Here is a 25,946-nt window from a genome sequence, read left to right on the forward strand (position 1 = left end):
AAAGAACTATTGTGACAATACTATGGCTTTAAGAGGTGTATTTTGTTCTTTTTTTTAAATGAAGAAAGGTTGAGACAGAGGTACCAAGCAGTCTGCTCAAAGCCAATAAAGTAAACAGCTTGCGAGTCCTTGGGGTTTCTTAAAAAAGGTTGGAATCAGAGAAGCCTGAATGGGTGGAGTCAAGGTCTCACAGAACCAGGACTTTTAGCTTTAGTTTTCTGCAGTTGCTGGGATTTTCAAGATGGATGTCAAAGCTGTTTTTCCTCTCTCTGTTACAGCTAAAAGCTGGGGTTCCCATCTGTTGCTAGAATTGCATGTCAGCCAACCTATTTTACTAAATTTGCCTTTGTGTGTTTATGGGCTGTTACTACATTGCAACAGTTAATTAGTATTAGTTAATGTATATATTATTTTGTTAAGCATTTTGATAGCATTAGAGTAGCCAATTCTTTTATTTTGTCTGTATTTTTAACTGTAGTGTAAAAATAAAGTGTTTGGCTTAAAGTCGAGTAGTTTGACCAATCGAATTGCACCTGGAATTCAATCTTGTTTATTCTCTTTCCCTAATTGCTAGCATGTTTGCTGAAACTGCAAATTTGACAGAGCGTACTGTATGAATGGATGGCCGCTTGTGGTAAAACACGTGGGCTGAAACTTATGATTTAATTTTCAACAAGTTTCATGCAGGGTTTCTCTTGACAAGACCCAGTGGATTTTCCCATGGTATCGTCCCAAATGTCTTATTAACTACGCACCTCACGCTGATGGCACCCCACCCATCCAACACTAACCTCATTTTCCCACTCACTAGTTGCCACTGCTTGAATATCCTGGAATCCTGGGTACCCATGCTATAATTAAAAAGCTGTTGTGCCCCCTTTAAAATGCTTGTACTCTGGAGTTGCCTTGCTCAGTTCGGGACATGTGACAGACAAGGGGAAACTGATACCGTGCTTTGCTGATGGGGTTCTGGAGCTTCTGGTAGACGGGCTGGGCAGAGAAGGTCTGTCCTGTTTCGCCTCAAGGACCAGCAGAGGAGGACAGACCCTGCCAACCCGGTCAGACACTGCTTCCCAGATTTGGTGGCGTCTCCATGCTCCTGAGAAATGCACAACCATGCTGCAAGGAGGTCAACGACCTTCTCCAATCCGCCAGGATGCGTGCCACCATCTTCCCTCCGATGCCTCAGACTCATTTTACACCTGTTACTGCACCCACCTCTCACCAAGGCTCATGCCCCAGCACTCTGACTATTGCATGCAACATCTTACCTCACCTTTCCTCTCCCAGCCCGACCTCCTCAATGACGAAACCCTGTCTGGCCTCTACACTGCCTACTCACTTAGTCAGGACATCTCACCACTTTTCCAGATGACAAACAGACACGTACGCACATTTATAGCTCCATGGTGATGCTGGCCCTTGTTATTTGCAGCGTGATGGAAGGAAACAGCAGTCACTTCTCAACCAGTGAGTCTCAGGCTCAGGTCCTTATTGTTGGTGAACTCCCAAAGTACACATGCCCTTCTTGGTAGCCCACCCTGTCAACTCCACAGGCTATGAACTTTCACAAGCCCTAGCACAGCCATTTATCTGAGTCTTCATCTCCCCACTTTACCCCCTGAACCCCAGGCATACTGACGTTAGATCTAGCAATACATTGCCTCCCCAGTGGAAACCAGGGTGCTGCTGACTGTCAATATTGCAGGCATGATATGAAAATCAAAGTAGTGAGTGAACACTAAAACAGCCTGGTCCAATCCTGTCACTGTGTGTATAAAGTACCTTGGCAATAGCATTACCATGAGAGGTGTGAGCGCACTCCAACATGCAGCACTGAAATGCAAGAAGGGGATCTAAAGATGTGCCATGATGATGCAGTGAGGCTGATATGTGTTGGATGTCAATGTATGTGTGAAGCATGTGCCTGGGAAGCGTGCCTGGAGATGCTGAGACTAAGTGTTTGAGATGGAGGCCCAGATGAGCAAGCAGCGTGCCAGAGTCACCAGTTATACACCCTGACGGCCATGTTGGGAATTGATAGCGTGAGTTTATAGCCAGCAGGTGGGGTATGGGAGAATGCAATACAAGGAGGCGAGATTAGGTAATAGTGACACTGTTAATGAGGGATAAACCATGTAAATTAGCCTCTCATTGCTTACTAGTGAGAATCCTGGTTCACTGTGAAACATTTGGTTGAAAAAGTGGGACCTTTTGCTCTTGACATTGAGAAGATCCTCAGTGGAAATCTCACTCCGTTTTCCCAACTTTCTTGTTGTAGCCCACATCATTCAAGGGCCTGGAAGATTCCACCCTCTGACTTTTCAATATTGGAACTTGAAAAAAAAAACACTTCTGGAACGCATTCACTGCCACAAAAAGTTTATGAATAATACCTTCGAAGATTAGAGCAACAGCTTAAATAGAAACAGAAAACATTGGAGAAATTCAACAGGTTTTGGCAGCATTTGTGGAGTTAGAAACGGAGTCAATATTTCAAATTCAATTCGATTCTTCTTTGGCTATCAAAACAGAGATCAACATTCATGGCCTGAAGTTGCCGAACTCACTGTTGAGGCCTGAAAGTTGTAGAGTGCCTAATTGGAATATAAGGTGCTTTCCGTCCAGCGAGCATTGAGCTTTGCTGGAGCACTGCAGTAGGCCGAGGATAGAAATGTTGGCTTGGGAGCAAAGAGATTTGTTGAAATGTCAAGAAACTGGCTTGATAGCTTAAAGCGTAAAAATTCCTATGAAAGGAATGGGTTTGTTTGATGGAATGGCTTTTGCCTTCTCTCACTTACACTTTGATGATTTTTCGATGTGATCATACAGAGTAAGCATTGGCTACAAGCCATTCTAGGACTCACCTGAAATTGAGTGAGAGGTGTCATTTTAATTTAGAGTTTTAACTTGAATTTGACAGAGCTGATGGTGCCTGGCACAACTCCTGCGGGAGTTGGCTTATTACCAGGACTCCAATTTGGAACTACTGCTTCTCCGATAGTGGCTCTCAGGTAAATCCCTGGAAGGAGACTGTTTGTAGACCTTGGGAGTGTTGTGGAGCTGAGAAGTAATATTCCTTTTAAGTCTAATTTTTTCCTTATGCTTCTGATGCTGACTGTTTATGAAGCTGCCTCCACACCAGAAAAGCCCCAGCAGAGCGGACCCAATGGTCAATGCCGTAACATTTTCTAGAAGGGACCTAGAACAAATGTTAGGCACTTTATTTACATGTAAAAGGAAACTAAGATTAGAATGGGATTTGACATATTTCAGATATTACGGGACAGGTTTAGCGCAGAAACATTAACAGCAAAGTCCATTGTAACTGGACGGATAGCACCTCATTTTCCGCTTAGGGGTTGAACACGAATTCAACAACTTTGGGCTGTGAACTATGTCCTCCATTTGCTTGCTGACTTGGGTCTGCTCTTAGCAGAGATGATCTATTTTCTCCTATTAACACTTACCAATAACACTTAATCTTCATCTCCGTCTCTCCTCCACTACCATTAGCACTCCCGTTGCCTTTGCTCTTCCACCCTTACCATTTACTCCACTTGCTCCTCTTTCCGGCTTTTACACCAGCAAAAAAAAACCCAGCAATTTTTCAGGCCCCTTCAGTTCTGGAGAAGAGTCATATTGGTCTTAAAATAATAACTCTGTTTCTCTCTCCACCGAAGGTGCCAGGCCTATTGAGTTTCTCCGGCACTTTCTGTTTTTATTATTGCTTGTGTACCGGCCTCTTAGGAAAGCAAGCGTCGCATAAAAGGAAGCTGGTGCTCTGCTTGAAGGCTGGGAAAATTCCACCTTGAGTGATGGAACCTTTGTACATTGATGTTAAGCCTGTTCCTTGGTTGATTGCTGGCTACAGACATACACTGAACACTTGACTCCTGACATCACTTGACATACATATTAGTTGTGCTTAGCATTAGATTGAGAGTATGGTAAATATAAAGTAAACCAGCTTATATCCTGGTGAGGCAGGGAATTTTGTTTTATTCTGGTGCAATGAACTATGATGGATAAATCATTTGTATCAATTTGGTGATGTGTGGGGTTTAGTCATTTGATTTTGTGCCATTTTGTTCTAATTCAGTTTCCACTTATTAATTTCACAATAAAACCACAGAGGTCCCAACCTTCGCTGATTTTCACATGCTATATCTGATAGAATAAAACATCAGTAATTTTTTGTGGGGGTGAGGTCATTGTTGGAGTGACACTGCAATGGGGCAGCAGATGGTATTTGATAAATAGTACACGTGCTGCACCAATGGTGTTCCTGTCACTGAAATTGGCCCTCAATCAATCAGCCAGAATTTCCCATTTGATGCTTATAAAGCCATTGTACTGTATGTGTAAAGTTGTAGATTTAAAATGGAAAGAATGCTATTAAAACAGGCTTCTACTAAGCTATCTGTTGTTTAAGAAGTGAAACTATAAACTGTTCGCAAAGAACACTTTTGAGTGTACTGACAAACAAAAGCATTACCTTGTACAAAATAACCCAGCGACACCCTACTACTTGTCATGTGGTTATGTACATTATTTGCTTTTGTCGCAATGCAGTACACTCTGAACTTCAGGGATAAACAGAACCAACACCAGCATATTCCACAAAAAATAATATTGATAAGGTCAGAGACAACAATCAGTGTGACTCTCCAAAGGATTACAAGGAAAAGAACTTTGGATGCTGAAAATCTAAACCAAAGCCAGGAAATACTAAATTCAAACCCAGGTCCATAAGTACCTAGAAAGTAAATAGGTGAATGTTCGCAGACTATTCCCCATCTTTTAATTTCCAGTTCTGGTGAGGAATATTAGCCTGTAATTTCTCTCTTCTCCCTTTATCTTGCAAAGAGAGTCTTGTAAATACATCTGGACATGAAACAGAAGATGTGGACAGTAAAGAATAGATTTTATTTAGGTGACTACATAAACTGCTTGTAATTTGTCTTCTGATTTGTATCATCTTTGGAACTCATGGATCCTTTGCCTCACACTTTCTGTCATCTAACATACATTACAAACATTTCATTTGCCTACATCTAGTTGTATAAATGAAATACCATCTGATTTTATGCGTTTGTTACTTTTATCACATTTGTAGGATTGTTATGGTTTTGAGCTGTCTCTTTTAGCTGAAATAAAATGGAGTAATGAAATGGGTCTTGTCGCCTGCTCTGATTTTTTTTGCCTGACAACAAGCCTGGGTGGCTTGGTTGCTATGGTGACAAAAGAAACTCATGTCAAGAGACTTTGTGACTGTGGGTAAACTGCTAGGCTCCAAGTCTCACAGCAAGGTGATAAGAATGTCCCTTTTCATAAACAGTTGTATTTTAAATTTTCTGTTTAACTCCAATGCAAACCAGAATTGGGAGCCTAGGGGATAGCTATTTAGCATTTCTGCATACTAAACCCATGTGATTCACGTTGCATGGTGATTAAGGGGGAAAGTCTAAAAAAACACTGTTGTGTCAAATTACAGGGTTCCTCAGATATCACAGAGATGGTCCTTGTGCTGTACTATTGGTGCTCTTATCATTGAAACTGGCCTAGAGACAAATCAGTCTGCAGCCAATTGCATCTGAAGCAGCAAAAATGCTGACTCTATTGTTAACCAGCTTGTACAAGGTAGGTACATCTGCTCAGAGTGAAGACAGACTGAGTTTATGAAGTGTATTGGACCAGACCAAAGCCCCTCAAAATACTTTAAGAAGGTAGCCTAGACCCTAAACTTTTCTTATTTTAAAGGCAAATGTAACGTGCTACGTTCCAGATGCAACTGAACTGGTCAAACTACTCGACGTTAAGCAAAAACCATTTATTCAACACTATAGTTAAAATACAACAAAAGAAAGAACTTAAAATAACTTACTCTATTGGGAAACTTAACAAAATAATAGATACTGTAACTACTACTAATTAACGGTTCCAATGTAGAAGCATCCCATAAACAGAGCCCTTGGGCATAAAGGTAAATTCAGAAATCAGATTTTCTCAAACACAAGGTCCACAATACAAAGAAGAACCCCAGCTTTTAGCTGTAACCAAGAGAGTGGAAAAAATAGCTTCTACTTCTTCAAAACTCCTGTAGCTCCTGCTGAAACTAAAAGCTAAAAAAAATCTAGAAATCCTGCTCTGCGAGAGCCAGCCACACCCATCAAGGCGGCTTCTATTGTTCCACCTTTAAAAAGAAACCAAAGGCCTCACAAGCTGTTTAACAAGCATGCTTGTTACCTCTTGTTCAATCTCTCTCTTAAATGAAACCAGGGCAAAATACGCCTCTTTAAACCACAGAGGATTTAAAGAAGACTGGAAGATTTGCCTGGCTTGGGCCAGAGGAAAGAAAATCTCCATTGTAACCCTCATTGCAACCTACCTGAGAAAGAAAGGAAGCAAATCCATGAGAGCTGAGAATAACTTTGGACTGGCACAGGGGGAATAAAGTGCCCACTTAAGGAACAGTGTAATGTATAACATGGCATGGGATTGTTGGTCGTTTTAAAAGTTAAACAGAGAATTTCCCTTTCTGCAGTTCAGAGGCTATTGTTGGTTTTAGTTCGTTTACTCTAGTAAAAGTAATAAAACTTAAAATCTTGTTGTGTGATCCTTTCAGTCAGTCACTAGAAATTCAAATATCTTGTTACAAATGAGTGGTCTCTACAGGGATCACAAAGCTGTGTAGAAATGTGAAGACTTAAGTATTCTTTATAAATGCAAACATGTTGCCTTAGCAGCCTCCGGAATGAAGTAAATATGACAGGTGATGGCATATCTTGCTGGGGTGAGGTCTGCACCTACTATACGGACAACTTGCCTTTACAAGCCCCAATATGTGACAATGGGGAGGGTAGACGTAGTAAGGGTTAGAGGATAGCTGCTTGTACATCTTTTCTAGTGGCCAAGTGTGCAGAAACCTAGGCAGAAATCAGACCAAGCTGAGCACTTAGCCTCCTCAGAAGGACATGTTACAAATGCAGGGTAATGATGGATAAGAGAAAAAAAACTTAATGAACACTCCATTCTTTGGACTTTTTATCAGTGCTTCTACCATGCCCATGAGACTGAGCTGCAGATATGATTTATGTGACAATTTCAAGGAAATTTATATGCTCTCACACATGAGCAGACTTACAGTGAGGCATGCTACATTTGAATAAATGCACTGTGTTTTTTTATGCTTTCAACAATGGCACAACACATCTCTGTGTCAGCTACGATTACAGGACTAGAATGAAAAATGACCTCTTGCTGATTGATTACGCCATTAAAACAAAGGGAGTCAACTTGGTAAGTTTTACAGCGAATTGCTGAAGTGCAAGAGCTACACAGTCACAGATTCTGGCAAATTCATTTAAGGCTCGTAACAGTTAGTTGTGATTGCCTAGTGAGAAAGTAATTTTGGGGCATTTCATATCAAGTTACTTATAAATCTGTTTGTTCCTAACACCGGTATAAAACAATGTTTCAGTGCAGGTTCTGGAAAATGACCTGTCTGTGGTAAATAGAGATACAGAAAGAGAGAATACAATGAAGGAGAAAAAGAAGGCAGTTAAATATATAAGCTGCCTGAGCTCCTGGTGAATTCTTAAAGACTCTTATTTAAAGCAGGATTACACCACCTGGTGTGCTTACGCTATAGTTCATACATACAATTATTATAAGTAGTGTCCTGAATACGCACACGGTTTCTAATGTGTGCATTTAAGATTTAAAACATCTCCTGCTGCAGTTAAATGGCCAAAGTGGTACTTAATAATAAATATGGGGAAGAAAACCCTATGATCATCCCAACCACTAAAGAAAGAGCCACAGATTGGGAATCAGCTTTAAATTGTTGGGTGTTATTCCATTTTATCATCATTCTTAGGTGCAAAGTTCCATCATGTTTTCCACAAATGTGCTCTATCTGTCCAAAACGCAATTAGTCTTTGGTTATCCTCTGTATGCAGATTATCTGAATCCGAAATGCATTTAATTGCTTCCCATCTGCTGTTTGCATTCATGTCTGTACTTCTGATTTTTGTTTACACAAGATGCAATTCTTATTACCTCAAATTGCTAAAGCTCGCTCCTAAATTGTGTCTTCAAGCTATTTTGTGGATTGTAACATCGATTTTCAGTGAACTATCAGATATTTATGACAATTGCCATATGGCCAATAGTTGATCTAGGCAGTGGTATTATAGAAAGGTGCTGAACTCCAATGGTGGCGGGGGGAGGAGCACACTTTTGTCGAAGGGGAGAGAGGAAAATCAAACAATTTTATTTGTTCTGATGAAAGTGTGTGATAACTGTCAGCATCCATTTCCAGGGACAACCATCAAAGCCATGTTGCAGTCAGTGAAATGCATTGAGAGAAGTGCCATATAGTTGCCACACTAGACATCTGGGAGTCTTACACTAATTTAACTATAATAATATGGATTTTAGGTGCATGGAATTATAAGACAATGCAGACAATTGGATGGGGGAGGGGCAATATTTACTATCAGCAGAGCTGTCATGTGACAAACCAAAAGTTCCCACAAACAAGTCGTACAAGAGTTGCCCCTTTTAAATTATCTGTCATGTACAGCAGTGTAAAGAATTTAAAAGGGTCATGCACGCAAATAAATCACTCCACTGCATTTCAAATAAATGACAGAAAATATTGGTGTGCATTGCTGGGGAGGGGGTGTGGGTGGGCAGTGGTGACATGGGGAGGAATGTGAAATGAGTAAATTTGAAGATTTGTAAAAATCAGTCTTTATTTTCACAGCATTGGTAGAAAACAATGTGCAAGGGGCTAAAAATAAAAACAGCTAATGATAACCCATATTTATTTACACAGTTCACAGACATCATTTTAATGGGCCTCAGTGGGAGTTTAAAAGTTCTGGCAAGTGTATATTTAATGCATCATGCAGATTACAAAGAAGCTTGTACAATGACAACAGTACCACTAAGTGCTGATCCTCCTACAGCAATATTTCTTGGCTCTCTTTGAATTCTACATTTGATGATCTGATACCAGATAGCTCACCGTTGGCAGCCAAGAAATTGTACAGAAATGTATCTCCACACCCAAACCTATTTCACTGATGTCTGATCTGATCAGAACGATTTTGTTAACTCGTTACTGAACAATTTGCTAGAAACAAATCTCCTCTCAATCCCTGAGCTTTCTTCAATGCTCCAGTGACTTAAATCCGAAAATCAAGCCCCAAGATATGTGTCTAACAATCATGGTGTCATCAAGCATGCTGTGTAAACATGTTGTTAACATTATACAACATACATAATCCAGTCCCAAATGTATGCAAATGTGAAGACCAGATTTACAATACAACACAGCGCAGAATTTCAGGGCTTTAATACCAACATCCAGAGAAAATAACATTTAATTAATCCATCAGACCCAAAAGATCAGATGATTTAAAAATGGAAATCAATGAAAGGAATTTTATTGATCCATGCATATTTATTGAGTTTTGTGGTGCAATGTAGTGTCCCTAGTGATCAGAAACTCCTGGTTCAAATCTTACTCCAGGGCTTAATGGCCAGAAAGGTACATCTACACTGAGGACAAAATCTCATAACCACTTGTAGATCCTCAGACAAATGATAATGCCACACAGTAAAAACACATGAAGGAAATGAAATTGGAGACCGCCACTATTCATAGCTCTGGATTATACAGTTGCCAGAGCAACTTGAACACCTTGGGGAGCTGGTTGGCTCAGTTGGCAGGAGAGCTGGTGTTGATCAGATTAGTGCCAACTGCACAACGTTCAATCAGCTAGGGTGGACTAAGATCCTACCTTCTTGTTCTCCCCATGATACCGCAGACGCTACTCAGTTTATCTCATATCGCCATAGATTTAGGGAAATGTAACATTGTCGGAAATGGCCACAAAAGCAATTTCTATAGTAGCAGGAACTAAATGGCTTTGGAACCGTAGAAAAGTACAGACAGAGGCCATTCAGCCCTTCATTTCTGTCAGTGATATCACTGTACATCTAGGAATGCTTCATGTGCATAACTAAATATTCTTTCTGTCACAACCACTGATCACTTTTTGAATATTCATAACTTCTTTTCTCTGTCACAAGTTGCAATTTCCTACTACCTTCTCCTGCCAAATTAGGTTTAAGGGATGTGTATCTTGTTTCCAAAATTGAGGTCAACCTCTTATCTGCCTCAGATTGTCTTCTTCCTCTTCTTTCTGACAGCCTTAGATCTTCTCTTAGCTCAGCAACTACTTCTCTGCAATAGCACTCTACGTTATTGCTCCCTCTCTGAGTGTTCTCCAGAAGCTCACAGTGTATTTCTCTGAAACCCCCTAGCAACCCTATTTCTGATCTCCTTGCTACTTTTCTTTGGTCCAATGCTTACCGATATTCCATACAGTGCCTCCAACTCCACTTCACTTACTCTGCTACTGAGAGCCATAAATATGCCTTGGTCATCTCAGAATCTGACTGCCATTACCAAAACCTCCCATCGTCCACCTTTCAACTTGCCCAGATCTCTGCCATTTGATTCATTTGCACGATGGTATGCAAATGCGCAACTGTCCTGGTTGAGTAACATCAAAGAAGTACAGTCCAGGTAACCTCGATCGTCCCATGGAAGTACACTTGGACGTCTATGTGAATTTATGCTGGTGAGAGATTTTGACAGATTGCTAATTATCACTGAACTTTACCTCTTGGGTCTTCTGCTTGTTTGGCCAGTTTTCTAAGGGCTGCAGCAAAGCTGGCTGTATGAACTCCTCGGGCATTCGCCGTCCCATGAGATGAATGACTCCCATTTGTAACAACTGGTCCGTTCAGTGAGGAAGGAGTTAGGGGGTTCACCGTTGCTGTGGTCCTCTGTGTTGCCGAGATCATGCTGAGGGATGATGACTTTGGCTCATGGCTCCTGCCTGCGGGTAGAGGCAATTGCGACATTAGATTCTGAAAAAGCATTCACGAAACCTACTCCTGTACACTTAACAGGGACCCATCCTCTCTCCGTCTTGGATGTATCAATGAAGAGGAAAGTTCTACAAACTGGAGCACTCGTCTCAAGTTTAAACTTTGCAGTGGTGTCAGCCCAATTTTAACAATGTTCTGTTTTACAGCAGCTTCATGCTAATCATGTTTAAGCAGGCTCAGGAAATCCTTCGAGCACTTACAGAGCTAGAACAGCTGATTAGCAGACAAAGGACACGCTTCATGCCTCACTCCTTTAATCACCTTATGGCTTACTGTATATAGCCAGCGCTGAGTCACATGACAGTTCAAGGCTGCAATAATCCTTGGGCTTTCTGAAGTCTTTTAAAACTGACACCAATGCATCATTCTTACACAATTGGAGATTTATTGTTATTTTTAAGCTTTCTCCAATTCTTTGAACATGTAACAGGGATCAGATTTGCCCTTGCCAGTTGGCTTCGCTCAACCCTTTCACCGAAAACCATTTTGGATTCAAAAGCTTTCAATTCTCATTCCAAGCCATGGAAATTTGGAAAAGTTTGAGATGTCAGCATTTTACAATCGCCCCGAATTAAAGAGACTCTCAAATTTAAAAAAATTAATGATGAGATTACTTTTTTAACTGAGGTTTTTTTTAAAATAAGTTTTCTCTTCACATTTACCCCAGACCATAGTTCTGCAGCTGAAATTGTGTTCAATCCGATTCCTAACCTCTGAAGATAAGCAGGAGTAGATTGAGATGTCTTTACTCTCCAATTTTCATAACCCAGCCAAAACCACATTGTTAATTTTTCCTGGATTACCATCTTCCCTGGTAAAACAGCATCCACATGGCTAATCTCTTTTAAGTGGTACAGCATATTCAAACTAGTAAACTCAGCAAGAGCATTTATATTTTAAACAAAGGCATTCGGCCTTAAATTTAACAAAATGATTCCAACCTGTGTCAGTCAGCTCCTGCCAGAGTTTGAATGCCAAGGTTGCAAATATCTTTAGTTATAGAAAATCTTCTGTTTAGATAACTATGTCCACATTGCAAATGAAAAATGCTGAGCTAAACTTGTATTGTTGAAATTTTACACTCTTGCCACTGGTGGTACCACAGCACTACATCCAGCAGGAGGGTATATTTGCAAACCCTCTCTTACAATTGTATCTATTCTTTATATGAGATATCTCCATCAGTGGCATGGCCAGCATTTATTGATCATCCCTAACTGTCCTTGTTAATATGATGGTCAGCTCTCACCTTAAGCTATCACAGTCCGTGTGGTGCAGGTACACCCACAGTGCTGTTGTACAGGGATTCCAAGATTTTGACCCCAGTGACAGTAAAGGAACCACAATATATGTCCAAGTCAGGATGTTAGATGACTTGGAATTGGGAATTTTTCCTTTGCGCGTGCTGTCTTCACTGTTGTAATTTGGTGCTTCCCAAACCTTCTCTCACTGTGACGCCAATATTAAAGTTTGAAAATTGTGCTGACCCCTCTGAGGGACTGAAGTTGGGCGTTGCTGTGAGAGTTACAGCCTGTTAGAGTGGGATCACAACCTGATGTGAACTCCATGGTGGCCATTGCTGCCTTTGACCTTGGGACACCAAACATTCAGCTCGCAAGCCTATTTGGGACCCCAACTCACAGTCTGGGAAGCTCAAGGGTTTGGGAGGCACTATCAAAGATCCACAAGTGAAATGCTCAGTCCATTTTACAGATACGTACACAGTGGCTGCACTGTGGACTAGGTGGTGAAGGGAATTAATGTTTAACGTGGGGGGGGGTAGCGTATCCATCAAATGGGTCGCTTTGGCCTGGATGGTTCTGACCTTCACAGTATTGTTGAAGCTGAACGCATCCTGTAAGGTGGAGAGTATCCCATCACACTTGTGTCCCATTGATAGAGTATGGGCTTCGGTGTGACAGGAAATGGGTCCCTCATCTCAATGTACACAGCATTCAACCTACGTTTGTAGCCACAATATTTTCAAGGCTGGTCCAGTTCAGTGTCTGGTCAATCTAACTCCCTGGGATGCTGGAAGTGGAGGAATCAGTGATAATGTCATTCAATGCCAAAAGTAGTTGGATAAATTCTCTCTTGTGGAGATACTAACAAACGTTATTAGCCTGAATTTTATTAAACATTTGTCAGCCCAATGTATTAATATTGTCTGGTCTGCTGCACAGGGACATGGACTGCTTCACTGTCTGAGAAGTCGCTAGCGGTGCTGAAAATTGTGCATTTGTCAGCAGATGTCCCTACCTCTGACCTTATGATGGAGGAAATGTTGTTGATAAAACAGTTAAAATGTGGTTGGGCTGAGGTCACTGCCCTAATGAACCCCTGTGGTGATGTCCTAGGGCTGTGCTTGGCCTTCTAATTGAACTGCTCCGGTCCTGTGAGAATGGTACTCTCACAATGATTGATAGGTGGAAAATTCCAGAATATTGACCCAGCCAATCAAAGCTCTCTGTCTGTCAGTTAAATATTTGTCTGTAGAATTTACACGAGAGTGGGATGATGTCTTTAATCTCTGCCTGCAGGAGGCTGGTTCATTTTGTTGGGAAATATTTCACAAGCACCCTTTCAAGACAGATTTATTTGATTTGGTCACAAGCAATTTTCGTAAGTGCGGATAATTACTTGTGAACATTCTATAAAACAAAACCTATGTTTTACAGCAACTGTATGAGAATGGGAGATCATTATAACCAATTAAATAAAACTAATGTTAGACCGTGATGCAAAATTAGGAAGCACTATTTTCTGCACAAAATGCTGTATAAATCTACAGCTCCTTCCCTCTGTAAGTGCAGTATTTTCGAGCTTCTTCTGCCTCTAGTTCTGTCCCTGGTAGGATCTGAAAATTGAACCATTTGACTCCGCTCCTTTCTTCACAGAAGCTGCCAGACCCACTGAATGTTTCCAGCAGTTCCTGTTTTTATCTGTGTGGAGCTGGAGGAACACAGCAGACCAGGCAGCATCAGAAGAACACGAAGAAGGGTCCCAAACCGAAACATCAACTTTCCTGCTCCTCTGATGCTGCTTGGTCTGCTGTGTTCCTCCAGCTCCACACTTTGTTATCTCTGACTCCAGCATCTACAGTTCTTGCTATCTCTGTTTTTATCTGTTCTTGTTTTGTTGAATCATGAGTTAAGTTTTATTCAGGACAGCAGGGTAAACTTCCCTGCACTTATAAATACTGTTGTGGGATTCAGAAGCATAAATGGGCTTTATTTTCATCTTTGTTCTATGTAATATGTAAAATTGTTACAATATTAAAGCTGTTATGCAAATATCATGGTATCAGAGGTCACACGAATACAGCAAGGTACAATGCACAAAGATATTTATTCAGTCTCATCCAAAAGATAGTACCTCCGACCAAATGCAGCACCTTCTCAGTGCAGCATCAGACATGCCAGACTGGAGTCTGTGCATGAATCTCTGAAGTAGGGTGAGATACTACAATCTTCTGTCTCATTGCTGAGGGTGTAAACATTGAGCTATGCACCACCATTCAGGACTGAATTTTCAGGGTGACCCTTGAGCGTGAATGGACGCAGGGGTGGGTCCCAGCCGACATGCCGCCTTCCAAGGCTCAACTTGGTATCACCTCAGAAATTGTGGCACGCCAATGCATTTCACTGAAGCCTGTTCTTCAGAGCTGCACAGTACATTCATTTCACAACGAACCTGGCCTCACAGGAAAAGAGGGAATGGGCATTGTTGTCATCACTGAACATCATTGACTGTGCCCGTATTGCCATCAAGGCCCCCTGTGAGCAGTCAGTGAGATACAGTGAACCTCAATGGTTTTTACTCCTTCAATGTCGAACTGATTAGCAACCATAACAAGAGTTTCCTCCATCTGTGCACTCACTTTCCTGGCAGTTGCCAGGACGCTTTTGTCCTCCACCAATCAATGCTGTACAAATGAACCCTTGGAGACAAGGGATATCCCCAGAAGAAATGGCTAATCATTCCATTATGGGTGCCCCAGACAGAGGAAGAGTAAAGTCCACATGTCTGCCATTCTCAAATTTGTTTAACAACCCATTGCTTACTGTGAATTTTTTTGCCCACTGCGAATCTAACGTTTGTTTATCTGTAGTTTTGAAGAAAGGAATAAACGTACTTCCTTGAGTGAAAATACACACTGCACAGACATTGCATACCTTTTTGCAAAAGTCATTGATTGCAACTTCCTCTGAGAACGGCGAAACTTCACTGTACGACCAATGCCGCCTGCTCACTCAATCATTGAGAAGGCCTATAGGCTTTGGAAGGTGCATTTTTAGTGTTTGAAATGGTTAGGTACACCCGCCTGCAAGGGACTTGGCCAATGTGGTGCTCTCAATGCTCTCCATAACATAGTTTCCCAGAAAGATGCTGACCTTGAGGATAGTGAGGCCTGTGGAAGAGGACAGCTCTTTGCGAGAGGAAAAGGAAGTGAGAAAGGAGGAGGAAGAGGAGAAAGTGGAAAATAATACTGGCCAGAGACGGTCTACAACTGCCATCATTTGGGAAGAGAACCTTCTTCCTCATTTTCGTGGTATCTAACATTAGATCTAGAGCGACATCGGTGAAGTGAAGGACAACACTTTATGCCTGATTTTGGCTCTCCTGCAACATCTCGCTTCGCTCTAGTGCAGTGCTAGGTTTTGGCACAATCAACGCAGCTTTTCCTCAGAACAACCAGCTGCCTCAGTAATGATCGTCATACCTCCTTCCCATTCCAACTGGCTCAAAGCAAACAGGAAACCTATCTCCATATTAATCAACCCCTGACATGCAAAAATAAAACCCAGCCTCTGCCTCCTGCCTCTGTGGCAGAAATTCACAGGCAGAAATTCAGCCCTTTGTTATGAAATTCCTTTACGAATTAATGTTAGGATGTCTGTAATTGTGAGGTCTTTCCTGTAGGAGATGGGGCAAAATTTGGGGGCTGAAAGTGGCCACAATGGGCTCTGGGCCCTACCTCTTGTTCAGAGTGTTGTTGTACGTAGGGGAATGCACCTCTTGTTCTATGCAAAGTTGGAAGAGATTAGACTGGCAAGATAACATGAGCTATCAGAATTCCTGCCGGTTTCTGTTGGCATTATCATCTAACATTCGTATTCTGCCAACATTTATAAATGAAGTAACAATAAGATTGATAGATAGTCTGTGTTTTGTGACATTCATTCAGTGATAAGTATTGACCAAGACAATAGGGGCAAACTCTCTGCTCTTCTTCAAACTGAAGCCTTATGCTCTTTGACATGAAGCAAAACAAGACCTTGATTTAACCTCTCAGCCAAACCACATATCTCTAGCAGTACACTGCTCCCTCCATGCAGCACTTCAATGAGACTTGAACCCTGAACTGATGATTCAGAGGTGATTGTGCTACAAACTGAGCCACAGCTACATCATATAGCCCTGGTATACTGCCCATCACATGGAACAGCTGTATTTGCTCTCCGTAACCCAATTTCAGTCTTTACTTTTTATAGCTTCATTAAATCATAGCTGATTCATAAAGTCTTCACAGTCACTCATGAAGGTTAAAAAGTCTGGGCTAGCTGGTTTAGTGACCAAAACATTTAGTATTCTAACGTCTGTCACAGCTAACTTACAGAACTCTGAATGGAGAGGTAAAGCAAAATAGTATGGGAGAGCAGAAAAACCCTGCACAGCACAGCACAGCTCACATGCAGCAATAGGATTAGCATTTGATGTGTGTGTTTGATGTGTGGTTTCCCAGAACTTGTCAAGTTAAGTATACTCCTACCATCTGTGGGGGAATTTGCAGAAGGAAATGCAGTTTGTCTCAAATGGCCAGTTGTGCATTTTTAACTGTGGAAGAAATCTGTTAGTCAGGGAAATGATTGCGGCCGGCCATCTTAACAATTCAGGAACAGCTTTGTAAGTAGCACCTCCATTTATTGCTGATACTGTCAAACCTTGTTACAAACATATCTTATTCGAAGATGCCTTTTTTTGGGTCTTGACCTTTGTCATAGGGCGGGATATGCTTGCACTCTCCCATTATTGTACAAAATCACTTGATATGGAAGCACCCATTGTGTTATCATGATCAAATGCGTGTTCTTTAGAACAGCATACACACTTTAATTCAATGAACCTGATTGATAATTACACTATTTGAAAGATCTGTATTTCAAAGCTGTGAGAAAGTCATCAATAATTCACACAAGCAATATAACACTTCGTACTCAGCAGCAATTTGCAGGGGTGGCAGAATTTATTTGAAGGATGCACTTAACGTGCTACCAGGAGACAAGTCTATGGAATGAAAGGAATATTTAAAAGGAAAGGACATTGTAATTCAGCTGTGCCTGGAAATACTCCTGAGTTACAATTTCTCACATCCTAATCAGGTGACTTAAGGTGTTTTCCATGCCACCCTTCCTACGGGCAGTTCTAGGACAACACTGGTTAAAAGGTACAGTAACTTGAAGCATGCTTTCACATTTAGAAAATGTCCAACCTGTAGCTACACAGTCCAGTCTGAGTTGGTTACCTCAGGTGTAAATAAGACACTGAAGGAAGAAGTGGGGTAAGGCCATCTTGATATTTGTTTCATCAAATAAATAATTTAGTGAGAAGTGAGAAATCTTACATAATAAAGGCCCAATTGGGAAGACTGTGAGATGGCGCATAATAGCATATTTGTAGAGGAAGAAAGTGGCTGTGATTACATTAGACATAAAATGACCGAAGCAACTACTAAAATGAAACCTAACTTATTATTTGCAATATCCTTTGCTGGCTAACTAATGGTTGAAAGTTGGTTTGTTACAATACAAGTTTTTAAAAAGTGGAATCTTGTCCAATGGTTCTTTTGTTTTTGGTGTCATGGGGATTCTATTTTTATGAGAAGTTTTTGGTCACAGGGATTGTAACGTCAGTTTTGGCCTCCTTACTTAAGCAGCTTATTTACTTATTTACATTTGAAGCAGTTAAGAGAAGGTTCACTAAACTGATTCATAGGATGAAGGGGTTGCCTTTTCAGGAAGGGTCGAATAGGTTGGGCCCCGTGTTCATCAAGTGTTCAAGAATTAGAGGTGACCTTACTGAAACATGCAAGATTCTGAGGGAGAACAAAAGGGTTGTTGCTGCTTCCCTTCATGGGGGATTCTAGAACTTGGGGGGGGGGGGGGAGAATGAAAGACAATGTTTTAAAGTAGGGGTCTCCCATTTAAAAGTGAGATTAGGAGGAATTTATTCTCTCTGAGGGTCATTTGGTCTTTGGACTTCTTTTCCCCAGAGAGCAGTGAAGGGTGGGTCATTGAATATATTCGAGGATGAGAGTTTTGATTTATATCGGAATCCAAGGTTATGTGCAAGAGATGGTTGTGAGTGAGGGTCGCAAATGGCAAAGTGGAGTTAAGGGCACAATCAGATCAGCCCTGATCTTATTGATTGGTGAGACGGACTCAATAGCTGAACAGCGTCCTCCTGCTCCTGTTTCTTATAGTCTTATTGCATCATTGAATACTTTCAAAGACACTGATGAGCAGAATGGAAAGCGAGGGTAGAATAGGAGAGGAGAAGAACTCGGAAGGTGATGAATTCACACCAATGAATTGCTTAGAGTTGAAACAGGTGATAACCTTCTGTATCTGGGACTGTGTCTGGAAGAAGAAGATGAAATGGAAGGAGACCACCCTCACAAGCAGTCAGGCAGACTTCAGTGAAGGGATAATGGTGAGGGTGGGTGTGAAGGGGTTTAGGCCCTTGTTGTTCAAGTAGGAGGTACACCATTTCCCGCTAATCCAAAACAGAGCCTTAATTTTAACCTACTGGCCCCAAAACATTGGCAGTGAGGGGGTCGGGGGGAACAGATGCCATGGGCACATTGACATCGTCATACCATGTAATTTTATGCCCTTCTGTTCGCCAAATGCTACGGATGGGAGGTGGGGTGGAGAGTAAAATTCCACCCACAGAAATACTTGCCTCTGAAAATGTTCTTTTACTAAGAAGATTTGCAAAGCTGTGAAACTAATATGAATCTCCTGCAGTTGGATAGAATAAGTGAAGCATGGTGTCTGTTTCCTTTTGACATTTATGTATATGTAACACAATGTTGTTACACTAACTCAATCCATCAAAACAGACACCTTGCTAGTAATGTTGAAAGTAGCAGCTACACTAGTGAGTTTTGACACCTCCAGTTTGTCAGGATTTAGTTTATTAACTGATCTAGCCCAATGCAGGATCTAATCATCATAAGGGGAGGTGAATGAAGATGAATATCTGAGAAATATCAGTTTCACATAAACTACAGGATGTTATCAGAGGCTAGCAGAAGCAGACAGGGCCCAAACGTATCACCCACTCTTTTGCAAAATCCTCCTTCTATCTAATTGCCATATTTTTCTGTCAATGTAAACATAAGTGTTAAAGAAACTCAGGAGGTCTGGCAATATCTGTGGAGAGAGGAACACAGTGAACATTTTGTGTTCAATATGACTCTTCTTCGGAAGACTCTTCTTCGGAAGACTCTTCATCGATCCATGGATGCTGCCAGACCTGCTGAGTTTCTCCAGCGCTTTTTGTCTTAATTTCAGATCTCTAGCAGTACTTTGCAGGTGTCTTGCTCAATATAGTTTGACACTGACTTTGGAATAAGCCGATTCGTACAGCAAATGCTGACAAATCACAAGTAAAAACATTTTAGCACAGCTTTTCAATAATGTTATCATGATACAATGAATAGTCAATGAAGTTGCTTTTTCAAAACCAGGAGCAATGGAAATAAGATTCAGGTTAATGTAGTTGCCTTTTGCTTGTGCATTAGTTCCATATTCAAACAAATACTTTGCTGATTTTGCAAAAGCCCTCACATATGTTAAAACTATTGCTGCAGGTGTGTTAGTTATTCCATTATGCTACTGTGTATTGCATAGGAGATAGCAATACTGCATCTGCTCAATTCTGATCTCCCCGCCATAGGAAAGATGTGGTGAAATTTGAAAGGGTGCAGAGATAATGTACAAGGATGTTGCCAGGGTTGGAGGATTTCAGCTGTTAAGGACAGGTTGGATAGGCTGGGGCTATGTTCCCTGGACCGTTGGAGGCTGAGGGGTGACCTTATAGAGGTTTATAAAATCGTGAGGGGCATGGATAGGATGAATAGCCAAGGTCATTTTCCCAGGGTAGGGGGGCTCAAAACTAGAGGGTATAGGTTTAAAGTGAAAGGGGAAAGATTTAGAAAGGGCCTAAGGGGCAACCTTTTCACACAGAGGGTGGTGCGTGTATGGAACGAGCTGCCAGAGGAAGTGGTGGAGGCTGGTACAATTACAACATTCAAAAGGTATATGAATGGGTACATGATTAGGAAGAGTTTAGAGGGATATGGGCTTAATGCTGGCAAATGGGGCTAGATTAATATTTAGGATCAAAAACAAAGTTGCTGTTTTTGTTTTTGTTTTTTGCTTTTGCTCCTGATTTACAGCATCCGCAGTTCTTTCGGTTTTTATTTAATATTTAGGATATCTGGTCAGCATGGACAAGTTGGGAGTGAAGGGTCTGTTTCCGTGCTGTATGACTCTATAATGCAATTCTCATTGCTCAAACCAGTTACGACACTGAAAAACAACTCAGAAGCTTTTGAACAATTGCACGGATCTGCAGCCTGTCTCACTAAACAGACTACGGCATCAATATTAGCTCATGATCATCACTTCCAACGACTTTTCCTGTTGGAGATGACTTATCAACAGAAACAAGAATGTTTGGAAAAACACAGCCCAAGCATAGTGGAGGTGACGATGGAAGCTTGAACATAACTTAATTACTCAAATTTGGATGCAAGAAATTTTGATAAAACGTTAAAGCTTGCCTTGTGGGGAGGGGATGGCCTAGTGATATTATCGCTAGACTGTTAATCCAGAGACCCAGGAAAATGTTCTGGGGACCCAGGTTCAAATCCCGCCACGGCAGATGGTGGAATTTGAATTCCATAAAATATCTGGAATCGAGAATCTAATGATGACCGTGAATCCATTGTCGATTGTCAGGAAAAACCCAACTGGTTCACCAATGTCCTTTAGGGAAGGAAACTGCCATCCTTACCTGGCCTGGCCTACATGTGACTCCAGACCCACAACCATGTGGTTGACTCTCAACTGCTCTCTGGGCAATAAATGCTGCCTAGCCAGCAATGCCCTCATCCCATGAATGAATAAATTAAAAAAAAACAAGTCTATAAGGTAAGCTTTGGTGATACAGGAAGTGGTCTCAACTCCTTCAGAGGCCAAAAAGACTGCTACCAAAGTTTACTAGCCATGTACCACATATGACTTTCCAATTATTTCAGTGAAATACCTTCATATGGAATGTGTTTGCTTTGGGCCACAGATCATTCACTCATTTGTTCAAACATTAATTAATGAGGCAAAGTAAGGCTCCGCTAGCTCTCAAAACGTGTATATTTAAGATTGTTTTCTTTTTACCAACATCATGCTTTGGTATTTTGTACCTGAGATTGTCCATGTGGGGAACACTCAAAGCCAGTGTTACTAATTATACAAAGGCAAAGGCAGTCATGCACAGAAGCAAAGACAAGCCATGGGAAAAGCAGAAAGGCCTTGAATTTACACTAGGCATGTCATGGTCTCAGGAAGTTTCAAAGCACTTTACTCCAATGAAATAATTTTACACACATACAGAGACGGAAGTAGGCCATTCTGTCCCTCTAGACCATTCCACCATTCAGTTTGTGTTTTGAATCCCACATTCCCATCTACCCCAATAACCTTTGATTCCCTTCCCTAATTAAAATCTGTTTAGCTCCACATCAAAAGCATTCAATGATCCTACCTTAGCCACCTTCTGAGACAAACAGTTCTGAAGTTGTACAACTTCAGAGAGAAAAGCAAAATTCATCTCTGTCGGAAAAGAGCAACCCATTATTTTTACAGAGTGGCCCCCAGTTCTGGATTCAGCAACAAGAGGAAATATCCTTTCCGTGTCTGCCCTGTCAAGACCAATCAGGATCTTATGTGCTCCAATCAAGTCATCCGTTAGTTTTCTTGAATCTAGTGGAGACAAGAGCAGTCTGTCCAACCTATCCTCGTATGCATTTTAAACATTAACTCGGGTTCAACTAATCCAGGCTCCTCTCTTATACCTAACATAGTCACCACTAAATAGGTGGTAAGAACAAATATTCAAAGAAAATGACAAATAAAAAAATATGTTTTTAACATCCTATGATTTTTCCCCAAGGTTGAGCACGCAGTGTCCTGGAGATTGAGCATGGCCAAGTGTGGAGGTTTTGGCATCTCTAAGTACCAGCCGTGCCAAAGAAAAAGCTAATGGTTAAGAATGTGGCTAAATGAGTCACAGCCTCATTAATGCTTGGATATTATTTTCTCATTAAAAGCAGCTAAAAGATAAGCTATGTGGTGAAAAAGCAACAAATCTCTAACGTGCAGCAAATTACTAAGTCCATCCCTGACATTTCTTTTAGGCGTCTTTGCAAAGTGAATCTACAGATGCGAGGCAGCTTCTAGGCAGTCCTTGTGATCTTTTGTGACCAGATTAAAGTCTCCAAGGACAGGAAATAGAACTACCAAGTCAAACAGCAGCATTGCTTCATAGCATCTCCAAACAACAGAGATCTAAATGATGCAGCAGATTGACAGCAATGGCAAGCTAGTTCATGCTTGAAGTTTGGTTTTCAACTCTTCGGGTGCCTGAAAGTTATCACAATGACCAGTCTTCTCTGAGACATAATAACGTTGTTTTTAAATTGTTTCTTGGATCTGAGCATTGCTAGTTTGGCCAACATTCAGTCCCATCCCTAATTGCTGTAGGGAAAGTGGTGGTGAGCTGCTTTTTTCAACTGTGGCAGGCCTTGTGGTGTAGGGAGCCCTACGTTGCTGGTAGGGAGGGAGTTCCAGGATTTTGACCCAGTGACAGTGAAGGAATGGTGACATAGTTCCAAATCAGAATGGCGGTGCCTTGAAGGGGAATTCACAGATGGTGGTGTTCTGAACTACAGGCTGGAGGTCATGAGTTTGGAAGTGCTTTCAGAGGTGCCTTGGCGAATTACTGCAATTCATCTCGTAGAGGGTACACATAACTGCTACTGTGCATTGGTGATGGAGGGAGTCAATTTTGTAGGTGGTGGATGGGGTATCAGACATGTGGCAATTTGTCCTAAATGGCATCATGTGTATTATTGGAGCTACACGTATCCAGCCAAGTGGAGAGAATTCCATCACACTCATGATTTGTACTTGGTGGGTTGGTATTGGGGAGATGGGAGATCAGTTTCTCACTGCAGAATTTCCATCCTCTGACCTGATCCTGCAGCCACTAAGAGTCAACCACATTGCTACAAGTCTGGAGTCACATGGAGGCTGGACCAGATAGGGGGCAGGTCTCCTTTCCTGAAGGATGTATGTCAGCCAGATAGATTACAACAATCGACATAGTTGCCATTAATTCCACATTTTTTAAAATTTAATTCAAATTTCACCATCTACCATTGTGGCATTCAAACTCATGTCCCCAGAATAATAACCTGAGCATCTGGCTTGCTATTCTAGTGACATTAAAAGTACGCCACTGTCTCCCGTTTAATTTCCTACGAAACTGTGAGGAAGACTTATTCTTGCTGCGGTAACATTCTCGAGAAACACAGCGTCTTCTCAGGCGCCTGCTCAGAAGCAGAAGTACAAAGCAGTGAGATTGATTATACGTGCTGGGTATCAGTGGCTTTAAACATTCTCCAAATGTTCAACACTCATTCTGCCTGCAAAAGTGACTGGACCTGTTCAGGTCACAACAGCATCAACAAGGATGTTGTGAGGCAGAGTTTTTAAATCGGGCTGTCGGACGAGCCAAATTATATTCAGATCTCCTTTAAAACCTCCAATCTCTCTGCACATTGAGGTGAAAGCACGGATTCTTCATGGAAGTTGAAAATGTCACAATTCACTTGTATCTGCTTCTTCATGTGTTCCACCTCCATTTAAAAAAATTCATCTTCCAGTCACTCCGTACCAAGGTTGGTTAGGCAAAGAAACTAATTGATGATGTTTGACCTTCAATAATCCTTACTGATAAAGATGAAATGTGAGGCATGAAAGGCAGATCAGATTACTTGTCCGCACAACTAATTCGCTTTCTGCTGCTTTGGGCTGAGGAGAAGCTTTCAAGTTGCTAGTCCTTAGTGAAAAAACTCCACAGAAGCTGGTATCCCGTCACCAAGTCACCCTTCATTCGCACATGGAGGGTCCTTGACACTGATCCAGCTCCCTCAGAGCCAGCTCTTAGAGTGAACAGTATCTCTGCCACTCCTGTTCTTATCTGTCAGCCAGGGCTCCCTGATTGGACCAGATTAACAGCCCCATCAGGGAACTCATATTCCATGAGGTTCGCCTGGCTGACCTCATGACAATCACTACACTTAGATTAGAGTCAAAGGGGATTTCCAGGCAGACAGCAGCTAAAATATCCATACCTCCAGGACCTTTTGTTGAGCTGATATCAGGAGTTGATAGGGTTGTATGGCCAATTAAATCAGTCCAACTGGAGATTACCCGTCAACCTTCAGGTTGCTGCAGTTGTCGGTGTCAATGTAGGTGCCTTGAAGCAAACACCCAGTGGCTTGACGGAAAGCCAACACTCCAGTGAGGCTTTGAGGCCCTCCCTAGCAGCTTAGGTTCAGAAGCAGCCACAGGTCACCCTGTAGAGAGGTCCTCCCAACTTTAATATAAAAATTTCTAAAGCTGGAGAGAAGGTGTTTCCATTTTAAAGTGCCCTCTCCCTTACTTGCCTTCCATTACCCCCAGCTGCTCAGTTTAAGTTGGAAGACATCTGACTGGCTCTCAAGTTGAAAGAGCTGCCCCTGTTCTCCTTAACTGGACAGTCAACCTGTTTCCAGGCTAATTAATGGGATGCCCTGTGAATCAGTAACCAACAACCCCCCTGCCTACCAAAACACCCCCCATCCCACTACACCCCCCCCACCCCACACACACATACACACACACGCGCGCGCGCGCACACACACATGTGCATACGTGCACACACACACATTTCTATACGGTCTCTCCTTTGTGCGACTGGAGAGTATTTCTCCAGCAAGTAATTGTTTTCTAACACAATGGTCCCTCTGAGGCCTACTATTACAGACGTGTTTTCTTTGTTCATATTCTTTTACCTCATTCTACTAATCCGTGGATCTCACTTCTTGGCCATCTCCTTGATTGTTTTTAACCCATGTTTAAACTCACCAGCATCTTTTCCTGCATGTCCCACAATAGTCATGTCCAGGCATCCACTGAACTTTTCTGAATCATATATCACTCTAGTACACAACTGGCCTCTGGATGTGATAGCCCTGTCCTGTGCATCATGATCACTCAGCCCACTACCATCCAGTATCACACCTACAATATTCTGTTCCTCAGGACTTTCATCACAAAACACATCAGCATGAGATAGAAGATTGCCTTCCATCAGCTGCTCAAATTCTGATAGCTTATGATAAATCCTGATTAACCATAAGTAATGAACCTTAATTACTGGTTGCCATGTTGGATGACCTATACCTTATCCACATGGCCTATTACCCTCCCAGGATCTTTCCATTCCTCAAGGCCCTCTTTTTCATAATTCATTCTATCTTGGGTAGTCTTATACAATGTCTTAGAGCTCTGAAAGACCTCAGGCTTGATGACAGCCATTTTCCCTGCGCATAAGTCACTCAAATGCACAGAAAAAAACAGAACTAATTATGGTCCCCTCTAGGTCGGGGGTTGAAGGGGGGGATCATAGTCCATGAGAAAGGGTAATTTGGGATTACCATAGATCATTTGATGTAACTGTACCCTCCAATCATCTAAAATTAATCCTTTGTATGAACTGTTCATGCCAGTGCAGTTGTCAATCGCAGTCTGGTTGATCTGCTAAGATTTTATGCAGCATTCAATCTATCACTTTGT

The 25,946-nt window shown here is 41.7% G+C and overlaps 1 protein-coding gene across 1 annotated transcript in view; it reads right to left on the reverse strand.

Moving 5' to 3' along the window:
* Positions 1-25,946, reverse strand: part of LOC109928015 (genetic suppressor element 1-like) — a 220,874-nt gene that overhangs the window by 92,150 nt on the left and 102,778 nt on the right. Inside the window, exon 3 of the mRNA XM_048608961.1 lies at positions 10,704-10,922. Within this exon, the coding sequence (XP_048464918.1) occupies positions 10,704-10,922 (219 nt within the window). The remainder of the gene's footprint in view (positions 1-10,703; positions 10,923-25,946) is intronic.

The sequence above is a fragment of the Rhincodon typus genome, chromosome 2, assembly GCF_021869965.1.
Source record: "Rhincodon typus isolate 14 chromosome 2, sRhiTyp1.1, whole genome shotgun sequence".
Lineage (NCBI taxonomy): Eukaryota > Metazoa > Chordata > Chondrichthyes > Orectolobiformes > Rhincodontidae > Rhincodon > Rhincodon typus.